At 39.9% G+C, this 15,833-nt stretch overlaps 1 protein-coding gene across 3 annotated transcripts in view; it reads right to left on the reverse strand.

Annotated features, from left to right (window-relative positions):
• Nucleotides 1–7,150: 7,150 nt before the first annotated feature.
• Nucleotides 7,151–15,833, reverse strand: part of MXD4 (MAX dimerization protein 4) — a 39,468-nt gene continuing 30,785 nt past the window's right edge. For all 3 annotated transcript variants that reach the window (XM_050896666.1, XM_050896665.1, XM_050896664.1), the window contains exons 4-6: nucleotides 14,103–14,217; nucleotides 10,924–11,083; nucleotides 7,151–9,937 (exon numbers count right to left, since the gene is read on the reverse strand). In XM_050896666.1, the coding sequence (XP_050752623.1) occupies nucleotides 9,789–9,937; nucleotides 10,924–11,083; nucleotides 14,103–14,217 (424 nt within the window). In that variant the 3' untranslated portion in view covers nucleotides 7,151–9,788. The remainder of the gene's footprint in view (nucleotides 9,938–10,923; nucleotides 11,084–14,102; nucleotides 14,218–15,833) is intronic.

The following is a 15,833-nucleotide window of genomic DNA, read 5'->3' on the forward strand; positions in this document are numbered from 1 at the left end:
CATTTTCTTAAAATTGAGTATCTGTTTGCTTTATTTGTCTTGCTCTCTTCTTCCACTGTTAAGCTTAATTATATTGTGGTTGCTACTATGGAGCAGCTCACCCACTAATAAATAGCTCTTGAATTAGATCCTCTGCACTGCTGAAGACTAAATTCAGAATGGCGTTTTTTTCGTGTGGTTTCTCAGGCCAGTTATTCTAGAAAGAAATCATTTATTGCATCCAGAAATGTTATCTCTACATTTCACCCTGATGAGGCATTGACCCAGTCTGTATGTGGGTGGCTGAGCCCTCCCACTACATGTCCTACATGTGCAGCCTCTGTAATCTCGCTTAATGCAATTGTTAAAATGAATCAATGAGCAACCTTGCAGCTCAGCACAGCTAAGACTAACTTGTATGAGGTTTTCTAGATCAAAATCAGCACCTGTATCTCCTGCAAAATGCAGTATGTTGATTTCTGCTATAATGTGGTCTGTGCAAGACACTTTTAAATTAAACCCTGACCTGGCAGTGAGTTCTCATGGGTAAAAAGAGCTGTAGTGTTGAATTCCTCCCCATCAGATTACAGCCTGATATGCAGCTGCAATTTAGGCTAGCTGAAGTTTTCAAATCGTCTTGCAGATCGAGTGCATTGTGTCTTTCTGATGGGGAAGGAACAAAAGCATTCCCTAGCTTATTTCATTAGACTATGCCATTTCAGTTCAGTCAATTGCTTGCACGAAAATCAACTTGTCCTACTGTAGTATTTTGGAGGCTTGTGCTTCACAGTATTGTTTTTTTTTTTTTTAAATTTCATAGATATCAGTGTTACTCATGTAAAAAATGCCTGAGTAAAAGCAAATTTTAGACACCTAGAAAACTTTCTAAAATTCTCCTGTCCTGAGAGTAATTCAGCTCTGTGACTGAAGTCCACATCCTAGATGAAAGAAGACACATCTGATAAAAGATTGTCTACCTTTTGTCTGTCAAATTGTCTATCTGGATATTGCTGCAACTAATGCCTTCAGTTCCCTGTGTGACCGGTTCCTCTCCCTCTTTCCAGACTCACACGCATACGATGTCCCACCTCCCTCATGGCCTTTCACAAAACCTACGTCCCCATCTGTTTAGCTGGGCAAGCAGGACTATATGCTCATTCTGTAGCTGGTTTGGAGCTACACGCGTGCTGGCCAGTAGCCACCTCTCGAAAACAGTGAAGAGCTCAGTTGGACCAGCCTTCGGGCACGGTCAGTGCAGGAAATAATTTATTTCTCCTTCTACACAGACATGGAATTTTCCTGGAAGTTTTCACCACGGATTATCATTGCAGCCTCCATCCTATCTCTGCTTTGTCAAATTTCGTGAAAATTAGCCTAAAGGTTCAAAAGTTATCAAGGAAAGGAGGAGGGGAACAGATGGATGAAAGAGGAGTTGACAGACAGCATGATCTCATAATCCCCGCTGGCATAGGAATTCAGGCTAGAATTGAAATATTTTAGGTCAGAACATTGTGCACTTAAAATTCTCATTTTGAAAGAACAAGGCTCTAATGTGAAACAAATTTTCATTTGTTAGACCATCGATCGGCTTTTAGGGCAGAGATTAAACAGCCTTCCCCTACAAACATGCTACAAACATATCTTTGAAATTTCTTACAGCCCCTTTCCCCACCCAACCACAGCCCCATGTGCGTCAGTGTTTGCTGTTGCAGCTCCTTATGGGTCAAGATTGTTTTTCTCTGATTCATTTTTTCTTGGTTGTGTTCAGTCAAAACATAATTAAAGGCTTACCTTACCCTTTTTTTCCATTCCAGGAGCAGTTGTTCTGCATCTGTGTCCGAGAACTGGAGACGTTGCTTAGATAGCATATTGCCTTTACAAGTCATTTTATGGTGGATTCCAGCAGATTAAGACATAGACGTTTCTGGAAGGATGTCTGCAAGCTCTGCACTATTCCATCGATGCCACGTTGTGTTTGTTCCACTGCAAAATATGACATCGTTGTGCCTGATACCTCAGAGAGACACTATCGGTTACCCATTGGCCAAGGCTGTAAAAAACAGCCGAGGAGTTCAGTTGCCACCATATAGGCGTTGCAGCTGGCCAGTATAAACCCTCCCACTCGGATACATCTGTCAGGTGAAAAACTCTTACAAAAAGTGGTTTGCTTATTACTGCTTTAGGTAGTAGTTGGTTTGGTTTGGTTTGGTTTGGTTTGGTTTTGTTGTGTGAAAAAAAACCACAGAAGACATGGAAATAAGTTTTTAGCTGATGAACTGTAACTATATAGAAGCTTTTTCATTTTGCATCATACTGCACATCTGCTAGCAGATTGCTGGAGTAGCAACCACTCTTTGGAAACACCTTACCTAAAAGGTAGTTCCTTGCTTTAAGCAAATTTATATTCTGAATTAAGCACAGCTTTTGAAGTGCCATGCGCACTTTTATTATAAGAAAGTCAGAAGACAGGAATTTGACACCAGCTTGCTTTCTCTCACAAGCACATGTATCTTCTCTCTAGAGGAATGGTAGATTTCATTCTGAGACCTTGTATTCCCAGAAAAGCGGGTCGAAGTGATTAGTTTTCTCCAGCTTTGTGGGATTCAATGCCATAAATATAAAAGAAGCGCCTACATGTTTGGGCTAACTACTAATGTATTAAGACACATGATGCACAAGGTTATTTTTTTCCTAGAAAATTGTTTACTCTTCTGACCCTGTTTTGGATTAAAACCCTGAGCGGGGCTGATCAGCCGGGCTGTCTGCAAATCGGTTTTGTTCGTAAGAAACTGAACTTTTGTGTGGGAACGTATGCTAGGACTCAGCAGGGGCCTCGGCAGGGACTGTGAAGGACCAGCCTGATCCCTCCCGCTTCCTTGCTCTGCTCCCCCTCTCCCAAAAAAACTCCAGCTGGCTCCTCCTCAGTGGGGCAGCGGTTCCTTTGCGCAGCAGTGACACAGGAGAGCAAGCTTTCAGGGGGCTTTTACAGAGCTGCGTCCTCAGCCTGGGGAGTGTAAAATCATAGCGGGCAAAAGGAAATCAGCCTCCTACCAGCAGCAATCTCTGCTCTTCCAAACCCAGCTCTTCTGGCAGCAGTCATGCCAGCCCTCCACTCCTCCTCTGTCCGCTACACCATAATCATGCCTTTCTTGCCATGCCACAGTCCTTAAAAACACTGGGTAATTCACAGTTTCTAGAATAACAATAACTGAGAACTTTGCCATTGAAGCCACTTTAAACTACCTCTTTTAGAGGAAGCTGATGGTTATATCGTCATGAATTTAATTATAATTTAAGGCTCTTCTCCATTTAAATAGGCTTTGACAAAACATGTTCATCCTGATAGGCAAGGCAAGCTTCTGGACTTTTAATATTAAATTTGAAACATCCATCATTAGCAAAATGAGGAAACTTACTTTTCTTATAAACAAATCATAAGACATTACAAATGTCATAAAAGAAGCTGTACAGGTCATAAACTCTACAGGATTTACAAAAATAGTGCCACCACATTTGTCATAATTCTGTTACCCCATGCAATTCTTTCTTGTGCTGAGAAAAGTGGTGCTGTCCCAAAATATAGCACTGCTAAAAGTATATTACAGCTTTTTTTCCTGTTGGAGACTAATTTATAGTAAGTTAGTAATGTGCTGGATTGTGTTTTATGCTTATTCTGGGATAGTAGTAATTTCAAAGAAAGCTGTGATAAATAGTTTACTGTGCTTTGCGCATGAATATTTTTACTGTTTCAGCAGCTCAGCTTATTTGAATCAAACATAAACATTGACAAGCTACTTGCCATGATTTCAACTTAAAACTACTATTTCTATATTTTTAAGACACCGCTGTATTTAAGCGCAACACGTGTGACAAACTGAAACAAAAACCAGTGGATGTCACACACTACAGCTGAGAGTATAACGATGCAATTTGCAAAAGCATTTCAGTTCTGTCCCTCCTCTCATCTCTCCTAGTAACAAACTAAAATGCTCATTTTTGTCTGGCTGTACATCACTTGTGAAGTGACTTTCATATTCGACAAAATACACATGCAGAACTTGTAGGCTGCCTTTTAACACTTTTTTTTTCTGTCTTGTACAGAGCTGGAATGATTTCAAGTGTAATTACTTAGAACAGACACTAATGCATTTCAGTTTGCACTTTGTTTTACAGGTTGGTTTGTCTTCAGAAATGTAATAGTGGAAATTTATACAGCACCCATGGTTAGAGACAAATAACGTTAATGACTATTGGGGTTGCATTGGGCCAACATATGTAAAAGAACTTTAGTTTAAATAACACTCCAACCTTCACACCATACTATTAATTTGAATTGCTAAAACTCAGTGAGCTCCTTATGAAATAGTCATTAAGCCTGTATGTAAAGATTTGCAAAGAGAAGAAATGCTATACACAAAAACCAAATGATGAAAAATTAAAAAAACCTGAAAACCACAACAAAAAGGTATAAAAATTTGTATTTATATTATGATGAGATAATGATACAACACAATACTCTGTGTGCTACGGCACATAGCAAGCACCATGTACGTGCGTACAAATGAATCTGTACAGTATAATACATCTCACAGACTACGAACCATTCCTTTGGCTCTGGGACCCAGTGGCTCTGGCACAGAACCCACTCGCTAACACCTTTAGGTAACAATTTGACCAGTAAACAGCAGAAGGCTCTCTGTCAGTGCTTCACATCCACCAAAATTTCATCACTTAAAAATCCATATTGCACAGACCCTTTCAATGACATAAATTGTGTGTGACCACATTTTACGCCTCTCATGCAAAATGGAAGGAAGAAATTCTGAAATGGGAGCGCCTTCACTCTGCTTTGCCGACGGGCGAGCCTCTGGCTGGACGTGCCTCCCCAGGAATCCTTTGCTGGCGTTAATTTACAATACTTCAGGTAGAGAGAACAGCCAAGGTGACCAAATGGTTTCTGGTCTTTTCTGTTGCATATATCCCCTGCATTTTCATTCTAGGTAGTTACGCACTGCACTTGGATGTTTCTTTTGCAGCTACCAATTAACAACAGTGCATTTAGTCAGTCACTTAGACAAATTGGCTCATTTCATTGCTGGTGAAATTAATTTCTGATGTGTTTGCCCCATTAGTATTTGTAGGTAGTACAGCTCTTCCTTGAAGAGCATCTAAAGGGATTCAATTCTCCTTCCACCAGTTTTGGAAAGTGCAGGTTAATGGATTAAGTATCAACACTGTTACTGGCTCTTGCCACACACAACCAATGGCCTCTTAACAATTAAAAAAAACATTAACAGATTTCTGAAAGAGTAATCTGTGTTGCAGACATTCCTTTATCAACACCATCATAAAATGAAGTGTATAAAATTAATGTTACTTGATTAAAAGCTGTGATGATGTGGTTCTTTTCAAAAACGTGTTTCTTTTCCACAGGGCTGATCTGCAAGGATGAAAAATTTCACTGCTAATTACCAGTCCGCTATAAAGCTGGTGAAATAATCATTTGTCAGGGTAGCAGAGACTGCTGTAAATACCTCCAAGAAAAGCAGAAGTACATCCTGCGGCTAAACACGCCCCGGGGCTCGGGACGGGAGCAGGTCTGCAGGCGGAGCTCACACACACGCAACTTCACCTCTTTCCGTTTCCCAGTTCTCTTCTTCTGGCGTTTAAGTTCATCCACTGAAATGGGTTGTGCAGAGCGTACAGTCGGATGCTCAGAATACTGGTATTTATCACAGTAATTTATTTGAAGATCAATAGAAGTCACTTTTTTTTTAATACAAAATGATGTTAGGCTGCGTGTGATATAGCTGAACCCATATTCATCCATGTCAAGAAAAGTAACACCGTTTAAGGTCAGAAAAAGTCTTAATTCTTTAAGTTAGATGCAAGTTGTATTAGATTTTAATTCTTTTTTTTCCACCCCAAATCTTACACTAAGAAATTAGGATAGAAACTAGTCTATAAACACCAGATGAAGAACTATCCTTCTCATGGATTTTTGGGGGCCTTTTTATTTCTGCTTTAATCCGATAAAACTCCCTCTGAACCAAGTTTGTTTTTTGCAGCAGACAATACAGGATCCGGTCTCTGGGTAGCAACGTGTTGTAGAGTTTCTACTGGCCGACCCCTGCTCTTTTCAGAAGATAAATAAATCAGCTGCAATGGGCCTGGGGGGCAGAGAGAGGATGGGCGTGAAGGAGGATTCATCCTCTGAATTGCAGTGGAGAATCTGCAGAAAAAGCTAACAATTTTAGGCTGTTTTTTGTATGCCTCTCTCCTGTGATGACAGAGTGCACTCACAGAGCCAGAGGAACAGCTAACCCAGGAGCAATGACTCCCGACACCTGCGTGCTGCAAGGGAAAGCCTTTCCTTTCTTCTCCCACCAGGAAACAGGCCAAACCTCTACGTCTCCATAAAAAGAACTTCTCAATGACTTCATCGCTCCAGAGCCTTTTCCACAGAGGAAAAGACCTAGCAGCCCTGTAATCTTGTCCTACTCCTTCTTTTCCTATGTGGTAATTGCAGAGAAAATAGACTAACTGAGCAGTACTATCTCCTCACCTGCTAAAAGCCCGGTCATGGCAGAAAACGGCAGAGCTGCCAAGGCGGTGGTAGTATTTAATCTCGCAGCAAGCAGTATGATTTTTGCAGTCACGTTGTGATTACAGATACAGTTGCACACACACACATGGATGCACGCATGCACGCATGCACGCACACACATGGAGCACACACCCAAATGTCCAGCTTAAAAAAAATTGATAAAAATAGAACACTATTTGCATCCCAAGGTGCTATGGCCACAGGTAGCGCTGCGCTGGCTGCTCAGTAGCAGGCGAACTGCGTCCCAAAAGGAATGTCAGAGCCCGGATTGTCACCCTGGGTCGGCCGGGGCAGGGCTGGACCGCAGCGCTGCTCGGGGGCCGGCGGCCGCCCAAACCAGCCGCCAAACCCGACACTTGAAACGGTTGCGCCCTTGCCATCAACTGGGCTGCTTCTGTCCCAGCTGCAGAATAGGGGGCTGTCCCTGAAAATACCACCTTAAATCGGGCAGCGCTAGAGGGAGAATGACACGGGCAGTATGGTGTCATTTTTCTTTACTGGCATAATAGCCCCCAGCTGTAATAACTGAAAAAGGAAAAACAAATAAACCCTTTTTATTTCCACTCAAGATTATTCGAGTAATTTTTATTGAAAATATAAGATCTACAAAGCCATGGATACCCAGCGTGGAAGAACTCATTAAGTTAGCACATTCATCTTTAAAAGGAAAATTTCAGGTCGACCTAAGGTACAATAATGTTCAATTTAAAATCTCGTTTTTCCTTCTGTAAGTTTCAAATCTCTTTTCATTAGGAGGTTCTGTGCAAGAGCTGCTTGTCATGAAAGGAAACACTTTACAATTCATGAATGTGTTCATTATATAATAAATGAACAGCAACAATATACTAGCCTTTTTTTTTTTTCCTGTTAACAGTCGTGTGTTAAAGTAAACTCTTAATTTTTTTTTCCATGATTTGGAAATTAGTTACATATGCACCAAAGGAGCTAGTAATTTCTGCTGCTTGTCAGCTACACACAATGAGTATATTGCTGTGTGCTTTCCCCAACAACGAGGATTTTAGTAATATGCAAGGTGTATAGAACGTAATACCAAAACCTGCATCACAGAAAAGGTTAATTGTTTTCTTATTCAGCTGCCAGAGTTTATAACCTTAGGCCCCTCCCCAGAGCCAAAGTAGGGGTGGCCGTCCATTAGGTTATGTAAATTAAACATAGACGTTTTCCTTGTTGGCAAGTTCCAAGCAGTAAGCGAGAGTGCAAACAAGGATCTGTAAGCTGCCACAAAATGTATTCGTATTTCTACTCCGTGTTGTAAGAGCCAAAGGGAGGACACGTATGTCAGATGTTGAAAGAACAACTGAATCTTTGTTTTTGATCATTATGGTCAGTCTGTCATGAGGTCTTGTATCCGAATGCTAAAAATGGCACCACACTTGGACATCCCATAGCCTTACACAGTACGTTTGTGTTTCCCTAGCCACTGAGCACTGGTCTCACAGAGACCCTGACTTTATAAGCTAACAAAATATAGATTCGGGTGCTGAAGAATCCAAGGGAGGGCTTACACAAAGACAATTAACCCTCGCACCAAAACCTAATTTTATGATTTTACTTAAAGCCACACTGAATCAGTTGTGAGAGGGTGAAGATATAAATACACCTCTCTGCTTCATCCGTAAGAAGGTGGACAACTGACCATTCGAACAGAGGGTCTTGAAACAAAGCTTAGTTGTCCTTTAAACAATGAAAAGGAGAGGCATACATAAATGGTCACCAAGGCACAATATGACAAAGGTGAAGAGTCCCTGAGACTCTGGTCTGGGTCTGTACCATTCCCCTCCCTATACAAGTAAATGAGAACATTTAGGAAAATATAATACAAAATCTCTTACAGGAAATATAGACTACACTTGCTAAAATCACTTCCCTAAAAGTGTTTATAGCTTTTTTCTTTTTTTTTCTTTTTTTCCTTTTTTTTTTTTTTTCTTTTTTTTTTTTTAAAAGACCTTCTTTAAACAGATAATGCAAAGACTGGTCCGTTTTTTTCTTACCCGGCAAGCCAAGCTCTAATGACTTCACTAAGCAGAAGTTGTATTAAAATACATCTTCATAGTATTGCTACAATTTGGGTAAATATGTTCTGAACAGCTGGATGAGTACTAAATAAAGTTTGCTGTTTTACAGCATACATTTTAATTTTTTTGCACTTTTTTAAGAATAGAAAATGCAATTATAGTGTGCAAAAGAAAAGAAAAATTAATTATCTTCTAGCTGAATACTGTAATTTTAAGCCATGCCTTCCATAAAAATGTATTGACATGTGTAAATAGAAGAAAAGAAAAAAAATACACGCAAACAGAGATTTCATTTCCTTGCAAGGAAAGATTAACTATCACAAACTGGATCGCTTGAGTTCTGTATTCTTCAGACAAAGAAATGAAAAAAACAACCCAAAAAACCACTGAAATGCTTCAAATGTCATCCATCCCACGTAACAGGTTCAAACTGCAGTGTTGCTTTCTACTACTCCCGTTAACATGGATAGAATGATTTGCTGCTGGTTGGATATTGAATACAAAAAAGCAAAAGAAAGTTGAGATCATCCCACATGAAGTCATTATTAGAGCTGGCTTTTCCCCCGTTTTGAAGTACAGTAGTGACTTGTAAATATGACCTTTTCTAAAGATCATCCGAGATCTGAAGATTTATCTGCCTGCTTCACCCAAACAACAACTGCTGAAAGAATTTACTCTGTAGAGCCCGCTATACAGCGTTCAAAATGTTTGGGTTTTTTTTTCATGAAAAAATAACACAAAAAGTAGTTTTAGGTTTTTGTATCTCTGAATCGCTAACACATTGTAGATTCCATTTATTCTTCCATGTTTGAAAATGGTTTCTGCAAAATCAAAATAACTGTCAAACTCCCTTACGCCATGCTTCCAACAGTCTGAATTTAATACTTCTTGAATGGAATGACATAATTTATTTTCTTTAATTTGCAGTATGGCTACATCAAGCTAGCTTTAAGTCACAACTGTACCTAACCACAGTTCTCTGCAGCAAACCCATGATTTACAATATCTAATATTGTGGTTACAGTGCAGGGAACCGTGGGTAAGAAACCTCCATGTCAGAGTACTGTGGTTGGGGTTTCCCGGAAGAGTGGCAGTTGACACCTCTGGAATATTCATATATAAGTGCTTCAGTCAGATGGTCCTGAGTTGAACGGGTAACTCAGGCACTATGAGAGCCTGGCATTCAGTCTGCGGGAATGTGTGTAACCTCCGTCACTCGAACCGCTTTGCAAACTGTAGTGGTCTTCAGCATCACTGGCACTTCCAATACTGTCCATTTCACCTGGAGTAAACTCCATTCCTTCAATGTCTACTTCTAAAGAAAACATAAGAAGGCACATTTTCAGAAAGGCAGCAGTTGTAGCAAGTAATCATGGGCCAGCGTCAAGCAACGTTCAGGTGAAACCTGAATCATACTTCATTTTCTGTAATTAAAAAAAAAGAACTGGAACAGTAATTCCTGAGGAAAGGATCGTCTTGTCCACCTGAGAATTAAAATCCCTTCTGTCCTCATCCACATAAATATACTGCATGACATCAATACCAAATGCTGTCCCAGAACTGTTCCAACCTGTGCACAGACACTCATTAAAAAAACCCCCAACCCTCAAAGGCCATAATACTGCAGCACTGTTCACGGTAATTCCAACCTATGCAGGTGCCAGCTAGCAGCGACCGTGGTGTAGCCATCTGTCCACCAGTAACTGCACCGTGACCGACAACTCATCTCCCGTAGCCCCTGAAGAAGTCAGCCTGTGCGAGCGTTCAGGCACGGAAAAACTTCAAATGAGAAAATAAGAAATGGTGACAGGCAGCCTGAAGAGCTCTGTCTTAAATGAGCACCAAATGTAGAGAACGCTTGGTGATCGTTACACAGAAAATATTTTAAAATTTCACAATAAATGATGTGGAATTAATTTGTTCATACAAATGAATTAAGACCAATAAAATCTTTTTTCCCAAGAAGAAAATATTATGCCAGTCTTACCAATAATGACACTAGAAATCCAGAACATTAAATGGTAATTGTTTAAAAAACTGGCAAAAACACATGCAGTATAAATAGCTTTAAAAATACATGCAGTTTTAATAGCTTCAAAACTGATTAGGAAAAAAGAATTTTTTTTCAAATAATGTAAAACGATGCAGTAGTTTTTTATTCTGCAAATCGCACAATGGAACAATTTTGTCTGGGTTTTGTTGAAAGCTTGATTTTAGTTCTAAATAATGTTTTCTTGCTTCCCTACTTCCCTTTTCCTTCCTGCTCCTGCAACTCCCTTTGGGAAGCCCTCGTTCAATTACCTTGTTCAGAGTCAGTGGATATTGTTGATCCCATACTGTCAGTGCGGATACGCTCCATGCCCTGCACGGATAGCTGCTCCAATCTGCGTTTGAGGTAGCGGTGTTCCCGCTGTAATTGTTCTTTAATATTTAGAGCTTTTCGGTCCTGTTCTTCCAATTTCTTAAAGGGAGAGAAAGATAGTAAGCTGACAGTTTTTACTCATGTTAAAACATAAGTAACTTAAGATCTCATAAACAGTAATTTTAAAGCAATTTAAATATTTTAATTAATTAATTTAAAATTAAATTAAAATTAAAATTTTAATTTTTTTCATTACCATTCTATAGAGGTCCAATTGAAGCAGGCTAGGCCAGAGCTGAATTTATTTCACAATAAGATACATGGATGGGGGGGTGGGGAGGGGGAAAATCCCTCAGAGACTCTCTTGCCACTAGCAGACATTCCTCAGCTGAGACCGAATTATTGTTGCCTTGGTTGTGGGGAATATTTAAATCATTTTGTCAGGCAAAGCTGGCATCATCTTTGCTAACCAGAGTGCAGCTCAGGTTCAGTCAGAACGTAACGCCTCTTTAGGCGAAATAAGAGACTTATCACCATAAAGGTACCATTCCAAGCCTCCTGAATGCTCTCCTCCTTCATTAACAATAAGCAGTATTCATTATATATAGTAGGAGGAATTTACTAACAATTCTCTTTATTCTTGCTTTTTTTTCCCCCTTGAACTTCTGCAGAGCAAATATGAGAATTCTGTGATAACCTCCTACAAAATCAGTGGTATTAATCCAAAACTTCTCAGCAAACAGCCTGTGAAAGGATCCTTCCACACATCTACCTAAAACCACTCCTCTGCTTGAGTGTATTAATTTTGGAAATAAAAAGAATACTTCACACCTGGTAAAATGTGCTGCATTGTTGGTCCAAATGCAATAGCAGAAAGAGTATCTTTTAAGATTTCAACTGAACCCTCTTCCAAATCACTGATAGCCATTTAAAAAAATTGACTATATAATTAGGGAAGAAAGTGTAATGAGTATTGATATGGGATCAAAAGCAGGAAGGACACACAAATCAAAACACCTTATATTATTTTAAAAAATTATCTAACTGATGAAGTAAATTACAGGTTGTAGCAGTAAAAGCACTTATAAGACAGACCAAATTTCTCTGTGAGCTGTGTTTACACGACCACTGAGATTTAGGAGATGTGCAGGGAGTGAATACAGCTGCTGACAGTTCCTCCCTACCGTCTGAATGAACCTATGCTTGGTTTTCTGAGGAGAGCGGGGTGGGACAGCGCACAGCAAACCACAAGCAAAACGATTTCAGAGTTTTTGCTGTTCCAATGCAAGCCTGAAAGCAAAAGTATTTATCTTTGAAAAAATAATTCACACTATTGAACTGGGCAGTTTCCTGGCTGAATGAAATCTAACTTCCGCAGCCTCGTGTTAAGCCCCCTCCCAGGCAATACACTACATAGATACGCATCATACGTAGATACACAATGTTATAATAAGAAAAGGGGTTGGTACGTCCATGTACACAACAAACCAAATGTGCCCAATTGATCAGATTTCCTTTTCCTGTATTTTCCTGGCTGCAATCCCAAACACAACTATTTTAGGAATGAACTCAGTGATTCATATCCAGGAGACTCAAAACCGTCCAATCTTTCAGGGCAAGTTTCAATATGCGGGGGCGTGTGTGTGAAAAGTTCAAATCGAATGACTGTATTAGAAATGGCAGACAGGCATTGGCATGCTCTGGCAATGCTCTGGAGGTAGCTGACCTGACGAAGGGGAGCAATTAAGTGGCAACCCAGTTAGGGTAGGTTCAGTTAAAATCCTAAAAAGAAAGTTAAACTTCAGTTTCGGTTTTCAGAAAAAGAGTACTTGGTACCATGCACGATGGACTTGGAAAGAAGCTGTTCCTAGGGTTTTTTTATCAGCGGCTGAAATGGTAACTACATGGCTAATCTCTCACGCTTGCCACTTGTAAAAACAGTTTTTCAATTTGTATGCATAAGCCCATGATAGGGGGGCAGCCCAAGACACAAACCACATGCAGTGCCTTTCACGCATGTTAGCCTGAATTATAAACAAGAGGCCAAAATCTCGAGTGGTAAAAACAGGGGTTGCCCAGCTGGAGTAAATGTGCTTATAAGAGCTGCAGAAGTAGCTCAGTAAACTTGTTCACAACAATGGTTTTGCTTAAATTAATCTTTAATTCTTCATATGAATTACACCCATTTCTACAACTGCAGTGAATCTTAATGCTGTACAACAGCACACTGTTCTCCAAAATATTCCAAGATTACTGGCAGTGTTCAACCTCTCCTGACACTTTTCTTGACCTGTTCCCTATAACACTGAAAAAATGCCAGATGAATGATTACAGTCCTGGACACAGCAGCAGAAACCTGTTCTTTAACTCTGACATTTGAGTACCTGTTTGTCTTATTTCTGCATATAACCCTGTTCCCCTGAAAACTACAACACTGAAAATAGGAGTGAAGGTGTCTTTGGAGAGAGGAGGCCTGAGGAATAATTCCCTTTGAATTACCTGTGCAAATGTATAACCTGCACTGCTGCTGGATCACAGGTGAGATTTTGGGTTGGTTTATGTTTTAAACTTGTTATACCCATGAAACAGGCAAGGGAAGCGGCAACTAACAGGAGACTGCATTTCATTTTTGGTTTCTTTTAAATGATTGTCAAATGCTCCAGGATCAGGTCATCAAGATGTGGGATGGGGATAAGGCTTACTAGTAGCTATAATCCCTTTGACTCCATTAGTTTTTTTGATCATGAATGGATCTGGCTTTTTACAATGAAATCAATGCTGTACAATGCTACTTTGCTCAGTCCTTAAAAAATACATATAGTAATCAAAGAACAGCTTTGATACATATGCTTTTTTTTTTTAAATACAATGTAAACCATTAGTAACTAAGCAGAAATCACAAAATCACCATTTTATATATCTGAGACTACAGGGTAAATTGCAAAACACAAACCCTTGATACTGTGACTGAAATTCTTGCAACTAATAAAGGCCAATATATCCAGAAGATTTGACATATGGATATGGATTTTGTGTGAAAATTAGTTTCCTCTCTATGGATACACATTCTGGAAGATTCTGCTTTAAAAGAAATAAAAATATGGATGAACGTTTTTACCTTGATATGCATCTTAGCTCTTTTCAACAGACTTAGAGTGGTGTGTCTGGTGCTGTCCGGCCCGAGAGGCACAAGCTGTTTTAGCTGTTCCAAATATAGCCGGAGTTTAGCCCGCCTGAAATTATTAAAAACGAAGAGTGTTGTAGTAAAGTTGCACCCGAACAGCATATCCTATATGCAAACACCATCTGTTTGCAGGATCTCTGTGCAGAACTCGATTCAACGGTGGCTTCCTTTCCCCTCCCTTTGGCAAAGTTTCAGACCGAAAGGTCACTTGAAATGCAGTAATGCTGCTTGGCACATTCAGATAGTAGTTTCATACCTGTATTTCAAAGCCGTTTGCTCAGTCTGGTTAGTCCCATCTTAACGAAGGGGGAGTATGCTCAGAGATCTGAGAAATCCAGGCAAGGCTGCACACTGAATCTATGGCTGGGTAAGGAAGAAAAACTGGGACTTCAACCCAGTGCACAGCTCAGAGCTGCTTCCAGCCGTGGTTTATCAATATATTGTAACAGGGAGGTCCTGATGCCCCTTCTCCTCCCATCTACTGACCCACAGTCCCCCCGAGAAGGAGACATTCCTCCCCTCACTGTACAGCCAAGACAACCTTTATTATAAACACACAAGAGGAAATACTTCCAGCCATATTGGGTCCTGCTTTCTCTGTTACTCCTTTGCAAGTATCACTACTGCTGCTCTTAATCTCTCCTGTACTAACGACATTAAATCTATCAGTAAAAAGAGGATACACAAAGTGGTATTTCTACAGATATTTGGTTTCCAAACTTCGTCTGTCTTTGAGAAAGAAGCTGGCAATACAATAGTTCATGAAACAATTGCTTCAACTATCCACAACAAGGCAGTGGGAAACCGAAGAACAGTGTGTGAGTGTGTTTCTACAGTTAAATCCAAAAGAAAATCTCTCCTGGTTTTAATGCACAATTCTTGAACAGGAATCCATACAGTTTTGCAGTGAGATAGAAATGGATGCAGAAGCGCTTACACGAGCAACATCTCTAATATCTTCCTTTCTGCCAGTCTGTTACAGACTGAACAAAGCGATGACCTGGAGCGTGCCGACATCCCCCACAAAGCAGTAATAATAAGTGAAGCAGATCACAAGTGTGAGATGAATAATCATCTTTTTCAAATCTGCTCGATGCTGCGTGAGGGAAACAAACTTTGCAGGAAATTTAACACTTCTGGTCAAGAATGAACTTTCTTTTGAACAATCAGTTCGGAACCAGAATTCAGCATCAGTGTTTGAAATGCAGCTGAAGAAGATTTAATATGCACCAAATGACAAATTACACAAGTGTAATTGGAATGATTAGTGTAATGTGAAAACAGCCTGAGAATTAATGGGGAAAAAAACCAAAGCAAAATAAAATCTAATTAAAATACAGTACAGTTATGACTACACACTCACACATTTAGTTCTGGCTGCCTATAAATCAGCAATGTATTAGGTAGGAAATCAAAGAGCATTTCTATAAAATCGTTAATTCTTTCTTCAAGCCACTTAGGGAAAAAGGAATATTGGTGAAAATGTGATTCTCAAGAGAAAACTGATGGCAGTTTTTGGTTTAGGCCTGGGGTTTGTTTTTAAATACAAGGCTCTAAACCACCTAAATGCTTTTATTTAAACAACAGCAACAAAGACTGGGGTAAGTATTCACAAAAATAGCCCCATCAGATCGCAGAGCACCCCTGTAGCTGCTAACTTAAACT

This window comes from Gymnogyps californianus, chromosome 4 (genome assembly GCF_018139145.2).
Source record: "Gymnogyps californianus isolate 813 chromosome 4, ASM1813914v2, whole genome shotgun sequence".
NCBI lineage: Eukaryota > Metazoa > Chordata > Aves > Accipitriformes > Cathartidae > Gymnogyps > Gymnogyps californianus.